The sequence below is a fragment of the Onychomys torridus genome, chromosome 2, assembly GCF_903995425.1.
Source record: "Onychomys torridus chromosome 2, mOncTor1.1, whole genome shotgun sequence".
NCBI classification, from domain to species: Eukaryota; Metazoa; Chordata; class Mammalia; order Rodentia; family Cricetidae; genus Onychomys; species Onychomys torridus.
This window is the reverse complement of record NC_050444.1, coordinates 92,192,020-92,218,832: the sequence shown is the minus strand read 5'-3', so window position 1 is coordinate 92,218,832 and position 26,813 is coordinate 92,192,020. Positions and strand designations below refer to the sequence as shown.

The 26,813-nt window shown below is 38.0% G+C and overlaps 1 protein-coding gene across 2 annotated transcripts in view; it reads right to left on the bottom strand.

The window, feature by feature from the left end:
* The window catches only part of Kdm4c (lysine demethylase 4C), a 236,043-nt gene that overhangs the window by 31,020 nt on the left and 178,210 nt on the right, over positions 1 to 26,813 (bottom strand). The window contains exons 18-21 of one of the 2 annotated variants that reach the window (XM_036178197.1): positions 26,607 to 26,792; positions 17,095 to 17,265; positions 10,024 to 10,143; positions 2,900 to 2,992 (exon numbers count right to left, since the gene is read on the bottom strand). In XM_036178197.1, coding sequence (XP_036034090.1) covers positions 2,900 to 2,992; positions 10,024 to 10,143; positions 17,095 to 17,265; positions 26,607 to 26,792 — 570 coding nt within the window. Of the gene's footprint in view, positions 1 to 2,546; positions 2,993 to 10,023; positions 10,144 to 17,094; positions 17,266 to 26,606; positions 26,793 to 26,813 lie in introns of those variants that run through there. The other variant, XM_036178196.1, reaches the window with a different exon arrangement.

Below are 26,813 nucleotides of genomic sequence, written 5' to 3'. Positions count from 1 at the left end.
TAGATGTGTCTCCCCAGCTGGAAAAGTGTATCAGTCTTGGGGAGACAACCTAATGACCAGTGAGCCGGGCACCCACCTGAAGGAAAGGCAGGTTACTGACTGAAAGGCATAGCAGTCTTTGACTCAGTAACAATAGAGGCCAAGGCTGCAGCTCCTGAAAGTATTTCCTACTGGGCTCAGCTGCTGGGCATACTGGACTGCATTCAGTGCATTTTATTTCACTGCTGTTTTTTTTTTTGTTGTTTGTTTGTTTGTTTTTTAATTAAAGTGTTCTTAGAGAAATCAGACATGTGACACATGTTAATAATCCCAGCACATGGGAGGGGCATGAGGAGAACCAGGAATTCAAAGATATCCTGACCTCACAGTGAGTTAAAGGCTAGCCTAGCTTACATATGGACATGTTTCAAAACTAGAACAAAACAAAATAAAAAACCCAGCTTTTTTTTGTTTTGTTTGTTTTGTTTTGTTTTTAATAGTATTCTCTGAGAACCCACTATACAAAAGGACATCTAGGAGCCTTGTTCAAATAAAAATACCAAAGAAGGCATCATGGAATCAAGACCATATCTACTACCATGGAATAAAGAGATGATCTGTATCTAGAGGTAAATTCTTAAGAAACATAAATGTGAAATCTCTAAGAATCAATTTAGCAGTGGGCACAGTAGCTACACATACATCAGAAAACCAAAAGACTTTCAGAAGGTTTCCTACTCTATTCCTACCCAAATCTTTATGTGCTAATAAAAGTTAAAAACAAAACAAAACAGGGAGGGGTAAAGGAAAGCCAAGGGAAGATGCGGCTATAGACCAGCAAGGGGGCGTGGGGTGTGGGGGTGTGGGTGTGGGGTGTGGGGTGTGGGGGGTGTTCTCTAACATTTTCAGGGAAGATGCGGCTATAGACCGAGGGGCAGTCTTTCTAACATTTTCAGGTTTTCCAATCTAATGGAACTCATGAACTTTAAACCAACAGTGAACTTTAAACCAACAGCTGTGGAGCCTCCACGGGACTGGACTAGGCCCTCTGCATAAACATGACAGTTGTGTGTCTTGGTCTCAGCTCCTGGCAGTGGGATCAGGCTCTATTCTTGGTGCATGAGCTGGATTTTTGGAGCCCACTACACATGGTGAGGCACCTTGCACAGCAGGGGGTAGGGCTTGGGCTTGCCTCAACTGAATGTACCAGGCTTTCTTTGTTGGCTCCCCAAGGGAGGCCTTAGCTTTTCAGAGGAGGGAATGATTGGTGGGTTGAGGGGGAGAAGGCTGGGAGGCAGGAAGGAAGAGAAGGGGATCTGTGGTTGGTATGTAAAATGAATAAAAATTTCTTAATAAAAAAACAAACAAACAAAAAAAACCACATTTTCAGGTTTTCTTGAGAGACTTCAGTGTCTTTTAAGAAAGACTTGTTTTTATTTTGGGTGTATGAGTGTTTTGCCTGCACATGTGTACAATGCCTGTAGAGGACACAAGATGGTGTTGGATACCCTGGAACTGGAGTTACCCATAGTTATAAGATGCCATGTGGGTGTGGTGCAGGAAACCAAACCCAGGTCCTCTGCAAGACAATCGTCTAGGCTCCAGGTTTCAAGATTTTAAAACACTGATAAGTTATTCTGGCTTTAGGAGAATTAGTCTCTACAAGAGGTGCACTTAATTTTCTCTTTGCTCACAGTTATTATCTGATGGCTAATCTGTTCATTGTTTTTAAATTTAAGATGTTCTCAGACTATAGGCAGGTTTCCTGTGTACCTCCTCCCCATTAGGTAAATAGCAGGGCTGATGCTGTCTCTTCTCTTTACTTTTACTTTCAAGTTCCTCTTCTGGAGGTGCAGCTGAGGGAACTGTACACACCCGCTGTGCCTCCCCTGCCATCAGGATCTCACCCACAAAAGAAGAACTGAATATTCAATGTGCCACTTAAATAAGCCCTTGGCTTCCAAAATAACTAAATAATCTATCATAACTCTGTCACTGTAAGAGGACATAATCATAAGAATATATGAAAGAGAGTTAAGTTTATTAAAAAAAACCTACTCTTTTTACAACTTATCAATTCAGAGAGGCAACAGATAAGATTCTAAATGAGGAAAATAGATGTCATTTTAGGCTCTACTAAATGCTTATATTACAATACTATGAAACCTACATTATTATGAATTACATTTAAAAATAATTTTAAGTTTAGCCCATCCATGTTTACTTATTTAGTGGTAAGCACTGGACTTGAAATATATATATTATACACACACACATACATATATGTATTTATTATACCTCTTTTAGTATTCCCACTACTAATATTCTGGCTTTGCTATGTTGTTACAAAAGTGAGAGCTTAGACACAAACATCAGTGTGTGACATAGAACTTCAGTAATACATGATAAGGTTACCAGAGACCATTTTCTAACCCTGACTCTTTTTTTTTTTTTTTTTTTTTTTTGCCGGAGCTGAGGACCGAACCCAGGGCCTTCGTGCTTGCTAGGCAAGCACTCTACCACTGAGCTAAATCCCCAACCCCATGCTGACTCTTTTTAATCTACTTTCAAATACTTTCTTTTAATGTAGCTTCCACTAATAAGAGTGGATATCTTAATTTTATATTTATTTGTCCCCAGAGCTTTGTACAAAGGACAAGTTTAATAACCATTATGGTGTGTCAACAAAACTTAACACAAAGAACTGTCTTTTGATTTCATCAGAAGAAATATAAGCCATGTGCACACTGGTTTTCCTCTTTCTGCCCAAATTGAGTTACAACAAGGGAAAAGTGACTTTGGCTTTCTTCAAAATTAATCAAAAGCCCAAGGTTACTTTCTTCTAAAACTGGGAAAGCATAGAGAGAGTGAGGACTTCACCGAGGTGGGTCCCTAAGTAGCACTTGTCATTAGCACTTACAAAGCGAGCCTTTACCCTCTTGGGTAACTCTTCATCTAAAGTGTATATGTCTTCTCTCTTCATGGCTATCTGTGATCCATCTTCAAATTCAACCTAAAGAAACATAAGGCATTGTGGTATGTAGTAAAACAGAGAGAGTATTGACTATTTTTCAAGAGTTCCAATTAACTATGAAAAACAAAACAAAAAAACCCACAAGCAAACAAATAAACAGAGTAAAGGACTGTAACAGCAAATACAGAACCAGCCAAAATCACAGTTGGTAGAAGATCATTTTTTCTTATGCAACTAAGAACAAAGCTGGCTGAGAAACAGTCAAGACTGTTGAACAGGACAGACTTGAAATATGAGCTATGAAATCTTTATTCCCCCCTCCCAAACCAAACCAAACCAAAAAAACAAACAAATAAACAAACAAAAAACCACCAAAAACAAAAACAAGGGCTGATCAGATGATTTCCCAGAAAAGCAGCAAATTCTGCATTAAGATGGGCTGCGTTTGGTCTTTTTAAGAGAAATTACCATCAGAAAAGCAATGGCCTACAAAAATGATAAAAAGTATTTGAGAACTGAATATCATATGGAAATTTAACATACAGAATAAACAAAGAACTACAAAAATTAAACAACAAAACAAACAAACAAAACCCAAAGCAAATCAAAAAACCACCCCCAAATCCTCTAGTCAGTAAATGTGAAGTGACCAGGCTATCCTCAGAACAATATAAATGTTCAATAAATACTTGAATATTCCCAGATATCAAGGAAATGCAAATAAAAACTGCTCTGAGATTCTTTTCTACTTAAAATGGTTATTATCAAGCAAACCATGAAAAACAAATGCTGGCGAGGATGTGGGGAAGGAGGACCCTTATCACTGTTGGTATAACTCTCAACTGGAACAGCCACTGTGGAAATCAGTGCAGATGCTCCTTACGAAACTAAAACCACAACTGCCATATGGTCTGCATAACATTCCTGGGTGCATCTCTGCAGGACAAAGTTAACAAACCACTGAGATACTTGCACATCGATGTTTATCTGTGTACTATTCAAAATACTGAAGAAATAGAACCACACTAGATATCCATCAGCAAACAAAGAAAATGTAAATACATAAGAAGGGATTTATTCATTATAAATAAAGTTATGCCATTTCTAGGAGAATTGGTGAAATTGGACATTATTGTCTTAAACAAAGAAATCTATACTCAAGAAGACAAATACTGCATATCCTAGATTTAAATTTATTTATGCCTTGTGTGCATTGGTAAAAATTGAAAGGGGACCATGAGAGATAAAGAGGATATCTTAAAGGAATGGGGGAACGGGGGAGAAAGGGTAATGGAATACACAAGGCATAACACCAAAAGAGGGTTCTTTGGAGGGATGAAAGGGACAAAAAAGCAGAAGACAGGAATGGGGGGGGGGGGGATAACAACGAAGTGTATTAGCATATTTCCATAAAATGGCATAATGAAATCCATTATGTTGCACGCTAACTTTAAAAAGTAATTTTAAAACAGAAAATTAAGAGCTGATGCACTATGAGAACTTGAAGTAATTTATCTGGAAAGATTACTGTACAAGAACAAAGCATCATTTCTTCCTCATAGTTGAGACACTCTCCCTGAGTACTCTAAAGTTGCTCACTCTCTGCACATTGTCGTGTAGTGGGTCTCTGTGTTTATTGTCATCTACAGCAAGGAGCTTCTCTGATGAGGATGGGTGAGGCTCTGCTTGATGGGTATAGCAATATGTCAACAAGGGTCATTTTATTGCTATGCGCCTTTAGTAGTAGTAGCAGGTTTTCCCCTAGGTCCATGACCTATCTAGTCTCAGGTTTTTGGCCACTTTAGCAGTGTCAGCTATGGGTTTCATCTCATGGAGCATACCTTAAATCAAACTGTGTCATTGTTGCATCAGAATATCTTGCAGGCAGGATGTTGCTGTTCTAAGTCATAGGGTTTGTATATGGATGATATTTATGATTGTTTTTCTCTGGTAGTGTGAAGAGTACCTTCCAGCACCATGAATGCTATTTAGTAGGGGTGAAGCTTCCAGTTAGGCACTGACTTGATTTCTTCATCTTTATCAATAGGGTCTAACTATCAGGTTGTGGAAAATAACCAATAGCTTTGACCATAGCCTGCAATGCTAGTGTGTGTCAGGTGTCTTTGTGTCCCCTTTGGCCAATGACTTGACAAGATGTAACCAATTCCTGGCAGTGGATGCTTGATTTTGTGACTGGTGTCTTTACATGGTGGTTTTAAGATGTCTAGTTTGAGTACTGTCTCCCCCATTACAAGATGACTCCATTTTACACACACACACACACACACACACACACACACACACACACACCCCTATACTAGTAGATTTCCATATAACTTTTAAAAAGGCCTTTAATGTTAGTAGTCCCTCCACACAAACTTTTGTGCATCTACTGGAATGGGTGTTTCCTCTAGTCTTTACTTTCCCTTTCTTTCATTGCTTCTGTTTGTTTCATGTAAGTCTTCATGGTGAGCTGTGTTTTTCTTCAGCTTAGAAACCTAACTATAGTTAACAGGAAAAAAGAATGAATGTTTAACAATCCAAAGCAGTAAAAGACAACTATGTATTTTTTTTTTTATGTCCAATGCTCTGAAACAGAGCATTAGGACAATTTGCTATTGTGTGTTCCTGCCAATCCTAGCTGATTTAACCTTTTATCTTGTAGAGTTTCCATCTGAGAATATTTGCATCTGCAGGTGAGAATGTGCCAGGTTTACTGACTTCTTGTGTCCTCTAGTAGTTGCTCATGTAGGCAGTGGCAGTGACGATGATTTCTATACATCCTTCAGGCTAGTCATTCCGGGGTATTTGTAGAGAATCAGAGCCACAGTTTCCACAGCCAACTTAGCCTCAGCTAGCTTTCCAACCCACTTTAAAAAGTTTTCATAACTGTTATTATTTTTCCAAATTCAAATAGGCCTTGCTGTGTATCATGTAAACCTCAACAGTATATGAAAACACGGTATCTTTTAAAAGAAAAAAATGTTTACAGCTCTTTTTTTTTAATGTTACAGAAATGGCAGCAAATATTCTGTGTATGTGTGTGTATATATATTTTTTTTAAAGAACTTAGGACACTTTGAGAAAGTCCATGATAAGTCCATGATCCTGGCTGAGGTAAAGCCTGGATTGATATTAGGCTCAGCTGTATTTCAACAATAGTTTTTGTCAAAGAAAGCACAATTTGTGGAATAAGTAGACATTGATATATTGCAACTCTTAAACATCTTAGAATTTAGAACCTACAGCTTTTCTGATTTTCTGTATTTTTCATTTTTAATAAAATACAGTGGGGCTTCAAAAGTCAAAAGGTGAGTAAAATTCTGCAGTGGTCCTATGCTATAAACAAAATAGAGATGGAAGCACCAATTAAACACATTTTTGTTTTTATTTTTAGTGTTAGATTTATACCCTTGTATCATAACATAAGATGAAGCTGTACAACAGGGTGGAATCAGGCTGTGGTCACAAAACAGCTTTGCTGCTACTGCATGGAAGGCTGAGAATGAAAACAAGGTACTTCCCAGCCTTGTTCTATTTACAAGTGGTTCCCTTAGGATTAAATTAAGAAAAGTATCTTCTCATTTACACATTTGGGAGCATAGTTATAAATACCTGTGGCTACTTTCTTTTGTTTTAAATAATTTGAAAATTCTAAGTGAAAAAGACAGTTTTACTAAAACAATGTAGATAGTGTAGTTGACTGTGCTAATTTGTTCAGGTCTCAGGTATGCAGAGGCAAAACTTTACTGCAAGTATAAACATCTGTTTTCTCTCATTAGAATGGAGACAAGAGTAATTTCTGATTCTTCTTTTTACCAGCTGTATGCTCTTATAAAATGTGTTTTTTTTTTCCTTAAAAATAATTATTAAAATTTGTTCCCCAAGCCTTTACCTCCCTTCATTTATAGACTGGGAATCAATAAAATCTATTTTATAGGACTACTGTGAGGGGCAAAGCTATACCCACAAACACATATAAACATAAGCATAAACACACAGAGACATACATACATACATACATACATACATACATACACAAATATGCATAGGCACACACACACAGACATACATAAAGACTCACAGACATACACATAGATACATACAAATACCCACAAATATACACACATAAAGACACATGCAGACACATACACACATAAACATACAGATTTAGCATATTTTGCACTGTGTTTTAGGCATTTGTTTCTATACATTTTAATGAATGTCTTGTTTATTCGATGGTGAAGGTGAAAGACAGAACAAAAAGGGCCACTTGGTTTAATGAAAAATTTTATACTACTTGTACTTAGAGAGATAATTTTGATACCAGCTTAAACTTCCGTTGAGTCTATACATATGTCCATAGCTTTACGTTGCTGGGCTAACACACTGATTCCTAACCTGATACTTTTATGCAGCTACCTGCTTTGTTTCATAGCTTCACCATTGCTCTTATTAAATGTGACGTTTTGTTTTGATGACATAATAATGTTTTTCCATAGGAATCTTCATATTATTCAGCCCACTTGTGAGGTTTACTTAATTGGGAACAGTCTAATACACTTATGCCATCATATATAATCCTAAAATACATATGTAGGATAGAAAATGACAATTTTCTGCACTAGTCCTCCACTTGCTAACTGCTTTAGGTTTCTTTGCTGAGATAAAAACACAGTAGTCAAACAACTTGGGGAGGAGAGGTTTTATTTCATTTCCATACCATAGTCAGGAAGGAAATGAAGGAAGTCAGGGCAGGAACCTTGAGGCAGGAACTGAAACAGAGACCATGGAGGGTTGGAGGATCATTGCTTGCTGGCTTTTTCAGCTTGGTTTCTTATATTATCTGTCCAAGATCAGCACACCCACAATGGGTTGGGCCCTCGCTCACACATCAGTCACTAAATAGAAAGTGTGCCACAGCCTTGCCCGCAGGCCATTCTTATAGAAGCACTTTCTCAGTTGAGGATCCTTTTCCAGATAAGTCTAGCTCTTATCAACTTGACAAAAACTAGCCAGGACACCAACTCCTAGACCATGAAAAAAAAATGTTCTTTTGTCTTCTACACTTCTTTGAGCACCTTTTAATTGTATTGTGCTCTAGCTCCTGGTATCCTTATATTGTCCTGGTCTTGCATTATACTCCTTTATTTAAGCCCTCGCCCCTTATCAGCTTGTTAACTGTCTTCTTATGCTGCTTTTCAACTTATCAAATTTGAATCTTCTAGGGTTTGTTTTTGTTTTCTTTCCCCCTATTTTTACTATACCATTTAGACTAGAATGCTGGTTGTGAAATGTTAATTTAATATTTTTTAAAAATCATGATGTTTTTATTGATAGTTGGGGAATTTTTGATCATACCTACTTCCCAGTCCTCCCAGGTCTCACCAGCCCCCAAACCCCCCAAAAAAGAAAAGAAAAAAAAAGGTCCATTTGTGCTGCCCATATACTCAATGGAGCTTGGTCAAACTTCCAATGGCCAGCCCCTTAAAGAAAAACTAAGTCCTGGCCGGGTGGCAGTGGCAGCGTACGCCTTTAATCCCAGCACTTGGGAAGCAGAGGCAGGCGGATCTCTGTGTGTTTGAGGCCAGCCTGGGCTACCAAGTGAGTTCCAGGAAAGGTGCAAAGCTACACAGGGAAATCTGGTCTCAAAATAACCAAAGAGAGAGAGAGAGAGAGAAAACCAAGTCCTTCCCCATTAGAAGCCATCAATTGTAGAGAGCATTCTTCAGCATTCTTATCTCAATTTTTAAGAGCTTTCTTCAATGGTTTACTGTCTAGGCTAATACTTTATCTTGGAGGGTGAGGGGTGATCTACCTCATATCTATATTCTTTTTTTGTTTTTTGAAATCTGTTGCTTCTTTAAAAAAAAGTTCAGTTTTAAAGTTCTCTGAAGAATATGAATGCACATATACTACCCATGTTGCTTCTCTGTGAGTTTAACTCATCTTTATTTTTGGTAGGGATAGAGTAATTCCAGTTTTCCTTGGAACACCGGTGCCAATGGTGCACTGCTTTCAGTTTATCTGAGGTACCCAAGTTAGGTTTCTCTACCCAAAGAAATCAAGACATGGGGTGCTAGTTGGACATCAGAGCTAACATAAAGTAATATGATGTAATATGTAATACTGTATCAACCTGGCAAATGACTGTTATATCTTATTTTATTTTATTTGTTAATTTTTAAAATTCCTGTAGTGCTGGAGATCAAATCCAGGGCCTTGCATGTACAAGGCAAGTACTTTACCACTGAGCTATAACACCTTAAGCTCCATGTTCTGGCTCAAAGTGAGATAAACGAACTCTCACAATGAAAACAGTCTATTATCTAGTAGTTGAACAATTACAAACGTTAGGGTTTCTTGGTGTCCAACCCAGCAACTAAACTCTAAATTGAAACCTGGGCTGCTAAAAATTCAAGTTTTCTCTTTTATAAAATAAAAGGCATGCAAAATTTGTGTGGCTTTTTGATCCAGAGTGCACTCATGTTATCTCCTGCTCGTATTATGGTGATATTTTATTTGTGCATTAATAAATAAAGCTTGCCTGGAGATCAGAAAAAAAAAAAAAACAAAAAACAACAAAAAAAAAAAACCAAGCCATTATAAGTAAACAAAGAAGTCCGGCAACGGTAGTACATGCCTTTAATCCTATTACTTGGAAGTCTGGATCTCTGTGAGTTCAAGGACACACTGGAAACAAAGCCAGATGTGGTGGCATATGCCTTAAATTCCAATACTAGTTAACCAAGGAGGTCTGGAGGTCTGTACAAACAGACAGGAAGTGACAGGTGGGCAGGAAGAGGAAATGATGTAGCTGGACAGAAAGAGCAAATCATATGGCAGAACAGCAAGGCATATAGGCGTGGATAGACAGGAAGTAACTCGAATTTGAAAGCAGCAGAGTTAATGAGGTAAGGTTAGTTGTGGATTTCCCTATTTCCCTGATCTCTCTCAGGCTTTCACCCCTATATCTGGGTCTGTGTTTTTATTTAAAAAGACCATTTAGAAATTCGTCTACATGGTATCTCCTGTCCATCTCACCAAGCATCACAGAGAGTAGCACCCACCTGATACATGTAGGCAACATTTGATCCAAGATACTTCGCCCCATAGAGTTTACCATCAGGCCACTTGACTTGGATAACTTCTCCTTCAGCAGGAGGGCCCAGCTTCACACAGTTTCTGCTCTGTGGGATTAATGGAAAGGTGTTTTAAGGAAAGTGCCTAAGTGAATGCATTTAGAACTTAGCAAATGACGAACTCTTTAAATTTAAAAGGAGTAATTGCCCCTGTGTTTCACAGATTATATCTTGCATGGGTGTTCAGGGAAGAGATAAGAAGAAAAGGAACACTCTTAAAGATTTAGCTTACACCATAAAGTTGCAAAGGAGCCTTATAAGGCAAGTAAATAATAAACCAACACTTTATATTTGCTATTTGACAAAGAATTATCCAGGCAGAAACTCAAATAATACAAAGAAAGTATAAATCACTAGTGATTTATAACTTGTAACATTTCTGTAGCATTTTACAATTAACAAAGTGCTTTAGCACAGACACAATTTGATCTTTATAATTACTCTTTGAAGTAGACAGATTTTTAAAGTAATATTTTGATGTATTCTTTGGGAATTTCATATAATGTATTTTTTTAATCACATTCACCCCTTTCCCAAATCTTTCTGGATCCATCCCCACCTTCCTACTCATTCGACATAGAGATCTCTCTCTTTCTTTCTTTTACACCATGGAATCAAAATTGTGTTGCCCAATGTGTTGGGTGTGGAGGTTGTCCTAGAATGTGGTTGATCTACCAGGGGTCACACCACTAAGGAAAACTATCTCTATCAAATGCCAATAGATACTCAGCTGCAGGTAGGACTGACTACATGCCTACCTTCCCCCTAACCCATGCAGAGACCATATGAAGCAACAGATTATTATCTATTTTACTAACAAAGAAATTGAGCCTCCAAGGAACTCCTTTGTCATGAATGAAACTGAATGTCAGGAATGTTCTGAAAATACCCAGGATGAAGGACCTTGAAGTCACTAAGAGCTTAAAGGATTGATTCAGGCAGCAGAGGAAAGGCAAGGGATAGAAGGGACATGGCAGGTGGAGCAGATGGAGCACATTCCCCAAAATCAACCACATGTTACAAAACAAAGCAAGTCTGAAGAAATATAGGAAAGCTAAAATCACATTCAGTGTTCTAGTGGTCCACAATGGGATCAACAGCAATAGAAATTACAGAAAGTACCCAAACCTATGGAAGCTAAACAACACACTATTGAATGACAATTAGGTCACAGGAGAAAAAAAACAAGGAAATTTCAAAACCATGTAATTGAATGAAGATCAATACTGAAGTCTACCAGACAAACCAAGGGAGGCCTAACAGGAAAGTTATATAGCAGTGTATACATAAAAAATAAAATAAAGTAAGAGACCTCAAGTTCTCAAATTCACAATTTAATGATGCAACAGAAGCCTGGGAAAAACTAGAACAAATAACATTAAAAAAATTACATTTGCCCCCCCAAAATCAAGACTAAAGTTAATAGCATAGAAGTAAAATAAAAGCAAAGAATCAATGAAACAAAGAGTTGGTTCCTTGAAAAAATAACCAACCTAGGTTTGGTGGTGGTACACTCCTTTAATCTCAGCACATATACATATAATCAGCAAAGATATACATATTTCTATGAATTTGGAGCCAGTCTGGTCTACATATTGAGTTCCAGGCCAGTCAAGACTAAAAAGTAATCTGCTATCTACAAACAAACCAAGAAATAATAATACAATAAAACAAAAAGCTTAATAGGTATGTAACCAAACTAACCAAGAGAAGACAATCGAAACTAAACCTGGAGATGAAATGGGAATATTACAACAGACATTGAGGAAACTCAGACTCCTAAAGACATGCTTTAAAAGAAACAAATCTATATTCTACCAAATTGTAAGGCCTAAAAGAAATGGCTAAATGCACATGGCTAAAAAACTAAATTGAGATCAAATGAACAACTTAAATAGACCCATAACTTCCAATGAGATAGAAATAGTAATTAAAAAAATCTCCCAGCTTAAAAAAAAAAAAAATTGAAAAGGCCCGGGACCAGAAGGATTTAGTGTCGAATTCTACCAGAGTTTTAAAGAAGATCTAATACCAATACTTCTCTGTAGTGGATAGAAATGTAGTGGATAGCCATCCCAGCATTGGCCAGGAAGTTCCAACTTCCATTGAGGCTTCTGTAATGGTCATGCCCACAAGGCAGGGCGGAGGAGGAAGCGGAAGATGGAGGATCCAGAGGAGGTTGCTCTCTTGGTTCCGGGACCCTGGACGCTGGAGGTAGACCGAGCAGAGTTCTCCAGAGAACACCACCGGCCTGCACTATACCTTTGCCAGACCCTGCAACCTACCCCTTCATTTGTAAGTTACCCCAGAAAATAAATCTCCCTTTTAACTACGTGGGGTGGCCTTAATAATTTCAGCAATACTTCTCAAAATAGAAAAGAAACATTTTAAAATTATTTTATGAAGCTAATTTTAATCTGATAACAAAACCAGACAAAGAGCCAAGAAAAAATACTAAAGGATGATATCTCTGATGAATATGGATACAAAAATCCTTCACAATATTGGCAACCAACAACACGTCAAGACGATCATCCACCATGACCGAGTTGGCAGGCAAGAATGTTCAGAAGCTATAAGCCTCGAATGCTGCTTGGGAATAAGTTCATCAAACAAAGCATTTTGATATAATTATCCAAAGGGAAGATAAAGACAACACATCTGATAAAAGTATTCACTGTATTATTCACTTGTTAAAAACAATGACATCAGGAAATATGAAGGCAAATGGGTGGAACTAGAAAAAAAATATTATCCAGGGCAACCTAGACCCAGAAAGATAAACATGGTATATACTCACTCATAAGTGGATATTAGCTGTAAAGAAAGGGATAACCTTGCTACAATCCATAGCCCCAGAGAGGCTAGGTAACGAGAGTCCAAAGGTGAACAGACACATGGATTTTCCCAGGAAAGGGAAATAGAGATTTTCTGGGTAGACGGGGGCAGGTAGTGATGGGAACATGAAGGATCAGGTTGGGGAGTGGATGGAGGGGGGAGTAATGAAGGAGATGGTCTTGATGGGGGATGGCATTAGGAGTCAGGTAGAAGCCTGATGCAAGGAAGACTCCCAAGAGTCTATAGGGATGATCCTAGCTGAGACTCCTAGCAATGGTAGATGGATGGCTTGAATTGGTCAATTCCTGTGATCAGACTGGTGACTACCCCAACTGGGGAGCCTTTATCCAGTGACTGGTGGAAACAGATGCAGAGATCCACAGCCAAGAACAAGGCCAAGCTTAGGGAATCCTGTTGAAGACAGGAATGAAAGATTGTATGAGCTGGGGGTTGGGTATGGAGGGTGAGGATAGGTGCGTGGGGTGTCAAGGTCATCACAAAGGAACCCACAGAAACAACTAAGCCTGGGCTCATAGGAGCTCACAGACTCTGGACTGACAAGCTAAGGGTCCTGTATGGGACTGGCCCAGGACCTCTACATAAGTGTGACAGCTGTGTGGCTTGATCTACTTGTGAGACTCCTAGCAGTGGGAGAGAGCAAGGCCTGCTCCAGACACTTGGGCTGGCTTTTGAGAACCTGTCCTCATGCTAGGCTGGCTTTTGAGAACCTGTCCTCATACTAGGCTGGCTTTTGAGAACCTGTCCTCATGCTAGGCTGGCTTTTGAGAACCTGTCCTCATGCTAGGCTGGCTTTTGAGAACCTGTCCCTCATGCTAGGCTGGCTTTTGAGAACCTGTCCCTCATGCTAGGCTGGCTTTTGAGAACCTGTTCCTCATGCTAGACTGGCTTTTGAGAACCTGTTCCTCATGCTAGGTTGCCTCATCAAGCCTACATGCAGGGAGAGATTCATGTTCCTATCTCAACTTGATATGCCATGCTTTGTTGATACCCACGGGAGGCCTGTCCCTTTCTGAACAGAGACAGAGGAGGAGTGGATTGGAGGAGGGGCAGAAGGGAGGTGAAGGAGGAGATGGGAGGAGAGGAGGGAGCTGAAACTGCAGTCAGGATATAAAATAAATGAAAAAAATCTAATTAAAAAAAAAAAAAGAAAGAAAAATAGAACCATAGAGATTTAGTTAGAAAACTACATTTGGTGGCAGGGGCAATAAGTGAATCTGGCAAGATATAAAAGTTCCACTGGGCAACTACTGGAGAAGGAAGCCAGTAACTGCAGAGCCACAATGAATGGCTCAAACAGCAGTAGATTCAGGTGCAGCCACTGTGCTAGAGATAAAAAAACAAAACAAAAAAAACAACACTTTTGTTTCCACTCATGTCACTCTTTTAAAAAATATTTTAAATTCCATTACATTTACATAATTTGTGTGTATGAGTGTGTATACATGTGTGTCAGCTTATTGGTGGCAGAGGAGCAAGTGCATGCCAGGGTGTAAATTTGGAAGTCAGAAGTCAGAAGACAACTGGTTTCCTCTTTCCATCACACGGGTCCTGGGGGCTGAACTTAGTTCATCAGGCTTGGCAGCAAGTACCTTTACTGTCTGGGACATATTCCCCAGCCCAGTTAACAATACAGGGATGTAAGCATAACAAAGTTGACTGAATCAATGTTTCTTCACCTCCAGAAAGATCCAAATTCTGGACATATTCACGAGCAAACTCATAAGGTTATATTTAATTTATAATTATACAAAACGTGTGAAAATAATAACTATTAAAGCTATGAAGTTTCTTTCCAAGTACAAATTGAAGCAACATATCCACAGAGAATCAGGAGAAGCAGAAGTGATACATGCAAGACTATGACTTGGGCCCCAAAATGAAATGCCCAGGGGAAGGAATAACAGAAGCACTGTCAGATTGACTAGCCTCTTCTCTGGGAACTGATCTCTGCATAAAGCCTCCTCTTTCTGTGAATTCCAAAACACACTCAGTCATTACACTGCACATATGCACCAGCTTTTCTGAATGAGACTGAGAATTACAGTGGGGGGCCTAAGTCTAGGCCACAGCTGAGTAAATGCCAGAAGCCCTTTCCATGTGTGACTTTTGTTACTTCAATGTGAAATAACTAATAAGTTAAACACATTACAGTCGGTGGCCATGTTGTAGGAGCTGCAGTCAGCAATGGCGTTTATAGAAAACAACCCACCAGACAGCAAAGCTAGGATGGGTGTACCCTGGAGTGGGGGTGGGGGCGGGGTGGGGGCAGTTTGTCTCCAGAAAGCCCCTTGTTTCTCCTGCTTGCTGCTACCATGATCCTACTGTATTTGCCATGGTGTGATTACTATGTGAAAGAATCCCATTGTATGTCGTGATTGTTTCATGGGAAAATCCCACTCCTCACTGGGCAATTTACCTGCAGTTCATAATCAAGATGATTTTAATGGAGCAATGATACTGAGTTGGATCAAAGATTTAATTAAACTTTCTGAGTCAGCCTAAAATATACAGGCGCTTAAGACAGTTAGTGAAGATAATTAGGTAAATGGTTTAGGCTACTCTGCCAATTTTCCCAGTGAGAGATACATATACAGGAGAGAAATAAGATTAGACGTCATCCCCCTCTTTGCTAGATGTGAGATTTGCTGAAGATGGAATATAAATAGTAAGTTTCATGACTTATAGACCCATGAACTCTGCCTGTGGAAAAACAGGCTGATGATCAAAGAAAGCAATTATGTCCCTACACCCAAGGTTAGGTCTGAGTTCCTTGGTCATGTAGTTTACAGAATTAATCACAGGTTTCAGTATGCACCTTGCAAAAAAACAAAGTTGTGAAAGGAAATTAAATGACCTTGTGTATAAAGAAAGAAAAATAGATGGTTAGCTAGACCACTTGTTTAAGGTTTTGTAATGGTAGAAATAGGTTAGGAATCTGCTACACTGAAACAGCAAACAGCTGCCTGCCAATACAAAAGGAACTGGTTGAAATATACGTGGCTTGGTTAAAAATTTGTTAATCAATAATAAAAGAATCATTGCTTTGGGGTAAAGATGTTATAGTGGGGAAATTCAAGTGTAACTATTTGTGAGTTTCTAAGGAAAACATACAATGTGATCATAATGTGATTTCCTCTTGTGTAAAGATTAATTTGTTTTTGGAATATATGTAACTTGTGGTTATAAGGTACTATTTTCTTGCGTAGAAACTGTTGTCTGAGGTGGTATAAAAGGACTAAGAAAAAAATAGAAGAAAGAAGAAGAAAGAGAAAATAAAAGGAAGAAGAATTAGGCTTTGCCCCCTCAGATAAGTCTCCTGTGTGTGTTTAATATTCACCGATTCCACATCTATTTAGTTTCTTTGACATTCTGAAGCTGGACTCTGGCACATTACTGAGTCAGGACATGGTGGTTCACAAGGGAATCCCAGTATTTGGGTTTTTGTTTTGTTTTTGTTTTTTCGAAACAGGGTTTCTCCATGTAGTTTGGGTGCCTGTCCTGGATCTCGCTCTGTAGACCAGGCTGGCCTCGAACTCACAGAGATCCGCCAGCCTCTGCCTTCAGAGTGCTGAGATTAAAGGCGTGTGCGACCACCGCCCAATGAAATCCCAGTATTTGTAAGGGTGAGTGAGGCAAGATGATCATTCCCAGTTAGATAACAGCCTGGGCCACATAGTAACTTCTAGGCCAGCCTGAGCTATATAAAAAGGCCGTATCTCCCAACCTCACCATCAAAGTCAGAAAAGGATTTATAGGTGATTAGGCCCAGGAAGACTGTTGTCTGGTAAGTGAGACTGATACCCTGTGTAAGCTCCATAGAAAATGGCCACCTTGCCCTGTGACATGTGAGAGTTCAGAAAGAAGGTACTCATCAGACCAAGTATCAGAAATTGGACTGCCTTGCCTTACAAATTCCTCTTCTTTGCAAATTACCTAGTCTTAGATATTTTTCTGTAGTAGCACACAAGAACAGTACAGAGTGTATCTTATGTTCCTTGACTACATAAAATTTCTCAAAAGAATTGGGGGAAAATCTGTTCATCTGTATACTACAAAGGATAACCAGCGTCAAAATTATCAATAGACAATGAGTTACAAACATTTCTGAGGGATCAGGCACTCAGAAAAAAACCCACTTACCACAATATCCTCAGGAAATGTGTCTCTGCTGAAGGAGCCATCATCAAACATGACCTCGTAGAAGGTTTGAGATGTCACATCTATTACTCTACAGCTGTAGTACCTAGTGTTCCGATGCTTTGTGATGACTGTCTGACCCACAGAGATGGCTTTCTCACAAGTTTTGGATTTCTGTAAGACAGAGGAAAAAAAATGATAGAAATGAAAAAAGAACAGGAAAAAAAAAAGTATTTATTTGGAGAACAACCTCGTAACTCAATCCTCTAAGGTGTTCTTAAGCTACTTTAAATCCATGTATATCATGGTGTTTATCATCTGAATACTTCAATGTTTATTTTCTAAGAATGAGATATTCCTTTATATCTTTATATACCTTAACTTGGTCAAACTGACCTCATAATGAATGACCTTGGTAGTTTCTTATCCCATTCTCTGAAACTCAGAAGAAGTGAATCCATCCTCCAATTCAGTTCTGTTTATCTGCCATATTTAACCTCATTTCTACAGGCCTTTTTTTTTTTAATGGAAGTGATACTTTAGAAAGAGAAATTTCTCCTGCTTTTTAATAGATGATCTGTGTGATATCACCATGATTATATAGTCTCGCCCAGAATCCTATATTCTTTCTCATGATATTTTATCTTAAGACACATAATTTTTGCATGTGTGTCAATGTCACTTTAGATCCTAAACCAAAGTGTGACCCAATTTCTCTACCTAGTTACATACTTTGAGTGTAAACTAGGCTGTGGCCTAGCTTGCTTTGATCAAAAGACTATCTTAGTTAGAAGTAATGATATATTAATTCAAAGCACTATGTTCAAGAAGTCTTGAGCACGATTATTTGTTTCTGTCCCCTGGAGTATAACAGCTTTGCTCTGCTAGGGGAATGTTTCCCCAGCGAAAATGTTCTGCTCTGCTCCAGCTAAGGTGAAACTTGTTACAGCTGGGCTCCACTCTGGCAAAAATGTCACACCACACAAAAAACCTCACTTGAGATTATTGGGAAGAAAAAAATCCAGGAGGGTGGCTGCCTCTGTGGTGAGAAGCAGCAGCAAACTGAACAGGATACAGAGTTTATTTAGGGTTTCTTGTCATGGGAGGGTGCTGTCGGTGGGCTTGGATTGGTGGGTTTTTGTGGCCTGATTTTGGGTCAAGCTCCGGGATTGGTGGGATTTTGTGCTCAGGTACCCTGACACATGAACAAACACAAGTTTGGATTCCAGAAAATGAGTGACTACATTGATAATAATTAGGAACCTAGACACCATCAGAACTCAGTAACTGACACAGGTCCATAAGGCAGCCCAGCACGAAATAGAAGAACCATGCAGTTAATATTGTTTAAACAGATGACCTATAGGGACTTTAACTATTTACTACTATATTTACTTCTCTGTAGTTTCCACTGATTATGGGAACACAATATAGAGTAGTCCTTAAAATTTTCTCAAATCTTTAAACAGCCAATTCATGTATAATTAACCAAAATGCTTTCAAACAGCAGACACAAAATTACTTAGTGAGGAAAGACCATCCTCAACATTTTCTCTTTTGCTCCATAAATCTAATATAGGAGGGATGTGAAAGGGTGAACACTTTATAAAGTAGAATGATATACTCTATATAAAATAGAAGATAATCTATATGCATCTTTTTGTTTGGGGCACATGTGACAGAACACAGAAAAATACCTTATGTTGTTCTAATAGTCATCTTTGATTCCCAATACAGTTTTTCGTTTTTCTTTTTCAGTAAAATATATATTTTATTCTCAGGTTTGTGGCTGCACAAAAACAGCCTCACCAAGGTTTTGGTAGTCATGACTTCACCTGCTCTTCACTCTACAGGGCAATACCAACAGCAAGATCCAGTTGTTAAATATACACAATGAAGACACCTTATCAATGATTATGTTTTAGTCTTCATAAAGGCTCATACTTACATATTAAATAGGCTATGTAATTCCATCTCAAATATTATTCTTTCCAATCAAGATTTGTACAAAGGTCAGAACAATTAACACTAACAACAACAACAAAAAAGTTCTAGAGGGAAGAAGTAGTTACAACAAGGGACAATAAGGGACAATTCCAGAATGGACACTTTCTTATCATTTGGCAAAATAATTTGGGTTTACTTCCTGAAGAAGGGCCAATTGAAAACTGATAAATCATTGGTAGAATTAATATGGTTTGAATGTGAAATATGCCCCCATGGGCTCCTGTGTGTAAACATGTGGTCCTTAGCTGGTTGGCAGAACAATATTGGGAGATTATTGAAACTTTAGGATGTAGGCCTTCTGGTGGAAATGGATTGCAGTGCTCAGAAGGGGAAGTGGACATGAACTCTCACCCCTAACCAAGAAGCTCCAGTTGACAACCATTTAACACAACAACAAAAACCAACCAATCAACAATCTTCCCCTCTTTTAATCTCTACTGGAGTCTCACTTAGGATATACTACACACTTACAGGCAGGCTCATTACCAGCAACAGATGAACAACACAAAATGAACTCACTGGTATTTTGTAGATTTTCTTTTTGTCTCATGTTGGGGTGATTGTAAAATTTTGATCTAACTGGTCTTTTGCTTATATATTATGGCTTCTTATGAGTTTAATTCTTGTGTGTTTCTGTGTATATATGTTTCTTATGCTTTTTTGGTTTCTGTTTTTAATTCTGTACGTGTGTACGTGCTTGTTTTGTTTTCTAAAAAGAGAGAGAAAAGGTGTGGAGTTGGATGAACAGGGAAGTTGGGAAGATCTGGGAGAGGATGAGGGAATGAAAACTGATCAGAATATACTGTATGAAAAAAGTCTATTTTCAGTAAAAAGAATACTTGCTACATAAGCTTTCTGTGACGAGTACACATGAACTATGTCTGAACATGCACAACATTATGTAAGATGCTATATAAAGGTTAATTATTATTTTTTTACAATCCTTACCTATGTTGACATCCTATCAAGATAGGATAAAAAAAAATAATTGTTCTATAAAGATACACTGCCCTGTGAGACACAGTAACAGAGAATAACTCAGTAAATTTTCTTGGATTTCAGGAGAAATGGCTAAAGAAATAGTAAATGGAAAATGAAATTTTCCTACTTTTCATTTTTACAGTTTAATGCAGATTATCTGCAGCGCATCTTAATAATGGTAACAAATCTGAAACATTGCTCAAATCCATTTTTAATAAAGTAAACTAATTATGCATCTGTCAGTCTTCCAGGTGTTAACTTGTACAGAATAAGAACAATGCAGCGAGAAAAACCATAGATTGGGAGAGAACCTTTGCTAGGAGTACATCTGAGAAAGGATTAAGATCCAGAATAAATAAGAACTCAAAAAAAAAGCAAAATCCACAAATGACTCAATTAAAAAATGTGCTATGGGTCTAAGCAGAGTTCTTAAAAGAAGAAATAAAAATGGTTCAGAAATACCTCAAGAAATACATATATCATCCTTAGTAGACATGCAAATTAAAACATCATTGTGAATTTATTAACTGACAACCAAGGCTGGAAAGAATGTGAGGAAAGGGGAATTCTCATTCACCATTAGTCATTTCCACTGAAATGCAAACTGGTGAAGCCACTCTGTAAATCATTGTGAACGATGCTCAAAAAGCTCAAAATAAATCCACTATATGACCCAGAAATACTGCTCCTTGGGTCAAAGGAGTTGACATATTTAAGTACAGATACTTACTTAGCAATATTTGATGCTGATCTAGTCAAAATAGGTAGGAAATCAGAACAACCTACATGTCCTTCAACTGATAAATAGATAAGGAAAATGTGGGATATATAGAGAAAGAAATATTATTTAGCTATAAAAAAGCTGAAATAATGCAATGTTCAAGTAAATGGATGGACCTAAAATACTGAGTATAGTAACCCATATCCAGAAACACAAACATTTTCTCTTTTACTAGTGGTTCCTCGCTCCAAATATTCAGATGTGAGTATATAACCTGGAATGACTACAGAATCACAAAAGTAAAAGGTAGTGTGTGTGTGTGTGGGGGGGGGGGGACTTGAGAGGAAAATAGCAGAATACAGATGATATAAAGGGGAAGGAAGGAGGGCTTTGATGAGGAGTGAGGAGGGAGAAGGCTCAAATTACACTAAGGATGTTTAAAAACAAGACTTAAGGAATCATACTCAACCCAAATTACATAATACATGTATATAATATAAATATAAATAATCATCTCAAATGAAGTTACCCCACTTGGGCTGACAATTTCCCTCACAGGAGTCATAGAGTATCTAACAAAAACTAATACCAGGCATGAGACTACAACTTTATTTGGAGTTGTCCAATAGGATCACTGGTCAGGGTAGTACAAGTGATTGTCTAAGCAATATAGCCTATTACTGTTGGCCTTGATTACATCTTAAAGCTGAAGACAACATAAACTTTGGGTGCAGGACTTGGAAGATTTGAGCTGGATCTGACCTGAAAACCTCCTTCTTGCAATCAATCTTTTATAGTATCAGAAGGTGCTATGCAAACTTCAAGAGAGAGAGAGAATCAAGCAATAGACCTACCTAGCTGTGATGACTGTGAACCACCACTATGACTAGCAATGGCAAGATATCCCTAAAGGTACAACAGTGGCATTCATATATTTGTGATAACAAACAGTTCTCCAACTGAACTTATGAACTGTTCAACAGAAAGGAAATCATACCTGTTTCTGGAAACCTAGGCAATGACCTGGGGCTAGTAAGGTCATGGGTTATAGAGGAAAAACTGCTATCCTCACATTAGTAAACCAATATAATTCCTAACTGCATTCTAAACTTTATACCCACAGATAAATGTAGCTCTTACTCTTCATTAAATAAACTTCTATTAGCAACAAATGGAAACCACTATAAGTAGTCAAAATGCAGACATCAACTGATCATAGAATGCAAAGCTCCAGTTAGTATACTTACAATATAACTCCTGCACTTCATCGAAGATTAGGGAAGAGGGTAATGGAAATATTCTGAGGACCAAGAAATCTGCTTTGAGATTGTATCTCCTAGATGTGACAGTTCCATAATACTGGAACTATGTGGCTGCCTAAATAAGACCTTCAGGAAGTTCAATATCAACAGAGATGCTAATGTGGAAGAGCGAAAATCTCTCAGGTGCCCATCCATAGACAAAGAATTACAGGTACCAATGACCTCTGAGAAAGGGAGAATTAATCTTCCCCAAGTGGTCAGTCCTGAAATCATACACACACAAGTATTACTAAACGGACTCAGCATATTGTGTACACACACACACACACACACACAAATAAAGAGACAGATGTTATTAAATTTGAGAGGGAGGGATTAGAGAGGTAGATAGGAATATTTTGCAAAAAGAAAGGAAGGGAAGTGATGCAATTATATTTTAATTAAAATTGAAACATTTAAAAATCATTAAAATTTTATTACTTGGACATATTCAATTTCTTATTAATAATTGCAAACTTTGGACCTACTGGGTAATTTTAGAAGATTTTTGTAAAAGGGCATTGCATAGATAGGATCATATGTGAATATTTAATTTGCTTATCTATTACAACAGATATGAACCTTAAAACAGACTTGTTTTGCTCATCAGTTTTTTTGTGGTGCTTGAAATAGTGAATATGTGGCCTAAGACAGTTCTTGGTCTCATGTAGCCCAAAGTAGCCAAAGGATGGACACCACTGTTCTTGAATATGTGAAAGGAAATAGAAATAGAAGATCTGGTTCTTTGAATGAGAAAAACCAGTATAGGCTCATGTTTGAATGCTTGGTCCCCAGTTAGTAAAACTGTTTTGCAAGGATTAGGGTGCTTGTTGGAGAAGGTGTGTCACTGAGGGTGGGCTTTGAGGTTTCAAAGGCCAACACCATGCCCAGTCTCTATCTCTGTATCTCTGTTCCTCTCTCTCTCCCTCTGCCTTTTGCCTGTGGATCAGATATAAGGTCTAAGTTACTGCTCTAGCACCATGCCTACTTGCATGCTACCATGATTTTACCATCATAAACATGGGCTAACACTCTGAAACCCCAATAAAACACTTTCTTTTATAAGTCTCCTTGGTTATGGTATCTCTTCACTGCAATAGAAGACTAAGACAGAAGTTGATACCAGAGACTGTGGTATTGCCATGGCAGGCCTGAACATGCTGTTTGTCAGAGAAAAATATGCCTCTGAAACTATAAGCAAGCCCCCAATTAAATGCTTTCTTTTTTGGGTTCCCTTAATCATGGTGTCTCTTCACAGCAATAGGATAGTAACTAAGACACACACCAAACTCAATAGTTTATGACACTAAACACAAAGAATTTGTTTTAAGATTATTCTTTTAAATATATAAAGCAATTACTGGGGGAACCTGATAAATACAAGCAAAAATCTTCTATGAATGAAAATGGAGAGCCCATTGACATAGTAGTAGGTTTATATTTTATTTCCCCTAAATTATACAGGTTTTTTTTTTTTTTTAAATAGAAAACAACCTTTTCAGGAGCCAGGCCTAATTTTATTTTATGATTTTCATGGCTATGATTTAGCCCATTAATCTCAAAGAGTCAAGGCATGGATGAGAACATAGACAAATTACAGTTTCTGCTTTAAGATGCATGTCCTCTACCATTCATAATCATCCTCATTATCATCATCTGATCAGAAGTTGTTGAATATGAACACTGTTGTTTTTGAAAAGGAAAAATTATGGACTTCAGGAGAGGTAATTTTGGGATATTTGATTGCTCTGTAAAACTCCAAGACTATCTATGTAAATGGAATTACCCTAGGAGCAGGTGTGTGTGTGTGTGTGTGTGTGTGTGTGTGTGTGTGTGTGTAGGCGGCGACTAATTGACAAGAATTAGCCATAGAGAGTACAGCTGACCCAGGAAGAAGGACAAAGAGACATAGAGGAAAGAATAGGGAGGGACTAGAGATTCTCAGGCTTTTTGGGTTTGGGACCGGTGGAAAGATGCTCTCTTGCTGAGTCTCTGGCCAAAAAGGAAGGTTAGCTGGTTGCTTCTTGGTATCTCTGATCTAGTTGGTTTTCATCCCAACATTTAACTCCCAAGTCTTTATTAGTAACAAGGACAACTTAGATAAAAACAACAGGCCATTATAATGTTTTTAACAGAAGTTACCAACAGATTCCACAGCTACTTTCCCACTGCTGTGACAATGCATCACAATCAAGGTGAATTATAAAAGAAAGCATTTAATTGGGGGCTCATGGTTCCAGAGGGTTAGAGACTATGATCTTCATGGCGAGGATTATGGCAATAGGCAAGCAGAAGGTGCTGGAGTGATAGGGTGATGGAGTGATAGCAGAAAGCTCATATTTCATCCACCAGAATGAGGTAGAAGACAAAGAGAGCTAACTAGAGATGGCATGGGCTTTCTGAAACCTCAAAGCCCACACCCAGTAGCACACCTCCAAAAAGCCACCAACTGGAGAGCAAGCATTCAAGAATTCGAGCCTCTGGGGGTTATTCTCATTCAAACCGCCACAATCATCCTAGTTAGCTTCCAAATTTTGAAGTCTAATTGAATAATGGATAAGTAAAAGATACCAAGACTATCTTTCAAAAACCTATAGTTACCCATAGAGGGCCAGAGGCAATTATAGACCTTATAATGTTTTTATTTCGCTTCAAAAGGAAATAGCCATATATACTATTAAGCTATTATATTCTCCTTATCAAATATACCACACATAAGTGGATCTATGGGACAGTAGTTTCTACATCACCTCAAAAGTCTTATGTTTTCTTTTTCATCGTCTTTTGAAAAATGGTTAGCAACTTAGGCTTGACTAAGCGACACACCAGAGTCAGGAAGAGGCAGATTCCCTGTAACTCTTTAATCCAATTTCAATAGAATCACCTGTAACCATAAAAAACTATAGTACAAAAATGTGGTATATGGTCCCAAGAAAAACTTCAGATACACACTGCTAGCTTTATTCGAGTTTGGAGTTAAGGATTCAAAAAATACTACAGAATATAGTTTGAAGAGTCACCTGCCATTTTATGACTACATTTGCTTGTACATGGAACTGACCCTCTTTGAACTTAGTTGTATAATTAAGACAGGAAAAATACTATTCATATTATCCATAAAAGATTGTAGCACCAGCAATGGTAAAAATAAAAGGTATTTTAGTATGCAACTTTCACTTTTTCAGAGTTATCAGTTTTTACTGGCAGATTCTAAGCATGAACACTAATCCCTGTGGCTCTATGTTAGAACCTCATTATGACCCAAAATATACACAGGGTAATTTAATGAGGTAATATTATTGGCTGTAAACGGCAGAGAGCCACAGTAACATAGTATATTATTACTAATCTTTTAGCTTGTTAATATTTGTTACTGAAAATGATCTTTTTGGCATCAACTAAAGATGTCCACACTAAGGAAAAGTCACTGATTCAGTCTATGCCACCTGTAACCTGAAACTATGGAAAATAACTTTAAAATAGACAGAGTTTATAACATATGTACATTTGTACATTCTCACACATCTAGATTCCTAAGCCACAAATGTCAAATAGCTCTCAAAACACTAGTAGAAATTGATGTGATCATTACAAAAAGCTGGAAGGTTGTTGTATGAGAAAGATGAGCATCCACTCATAAAAGATTAATAAAAGGTGCATAAGATAAAGATATATTGTTTAGAGGTATGGAGCTGTCAAATAATAGAAGACAGTCTATTTTTAAAAAAAGAGTAAAGGAGAAAAACAGTATTAGAGACAGGACAAGCATGTTAGGATGCAAATTGCTATACTGTCATAATCTTTTTAAGTTTTTAAGTCAAGGGAATGATTTCATTAACCAAGTAGAGGATAACTAAACTATAGTTAAATCCACGTTATCTGGGCACAAATTCTATTTACTCGGAGGAAGTTCAGTCTTAAATAAAACAAACAAATGTGTTGGTGGTGCAAACTGCTGGCTATGCCTTTCTTTTCTATAAGATTGACCTTCCAGGGCCTCTGTGTCGGTCTTCACTTAACCCATCTTAGGTAGTAAGGATCAGTAAGGATCAAAAAAAAAGTTCCTGGTCCTTTTCCCATTCCCTTTACAACACTGCCACTATTTGTTTCTTCCAGAAAAGATTAAATAAATGTGTAGTTTCATAGAGAATGCATTACATATTTTAGGTGGTACTTTACACATCACTCTACTTCAATTGACTCTCTGACACCCTGAATACAACTGCACAATTTATATACAACTCTTCACATACCCTGAACAAGGATCCAAAACTAGAAAGAATATAAAGACCTTTACTGTTAAGTCACTCAACTTACATATTGTGTTTAGTGCACACTAGAAACTGAAGGGTTCTGTGCAATTAAGTGTAAATACCAGCTCTCAATTTCTAGTCTCAAGTATATTACAGTCTGGACATGTCAACACTGACAAGGTATCCTAGACCTATGAAGGGTCCAGGAAGGAATTCAGATAAAGTGTCAGCAATTGGGAGAGCAGGTCTTACCACATTTGAGTTGACTCTATGTCTGAAGCACGTGATGTTTACCACATAAGGCCAGTCATCAGGCTCCATGAGTACCCCTGCTGCATGGGCACATGTGACATGGAATGAAGCTGGGCATCGACCATAGGAACACTGAATGCAGGCTCCAGAAACCTTCTTAACCCGGTGTCTGCAGAAGATGCATTTCTGAAGGGTTAAAACAGAGAA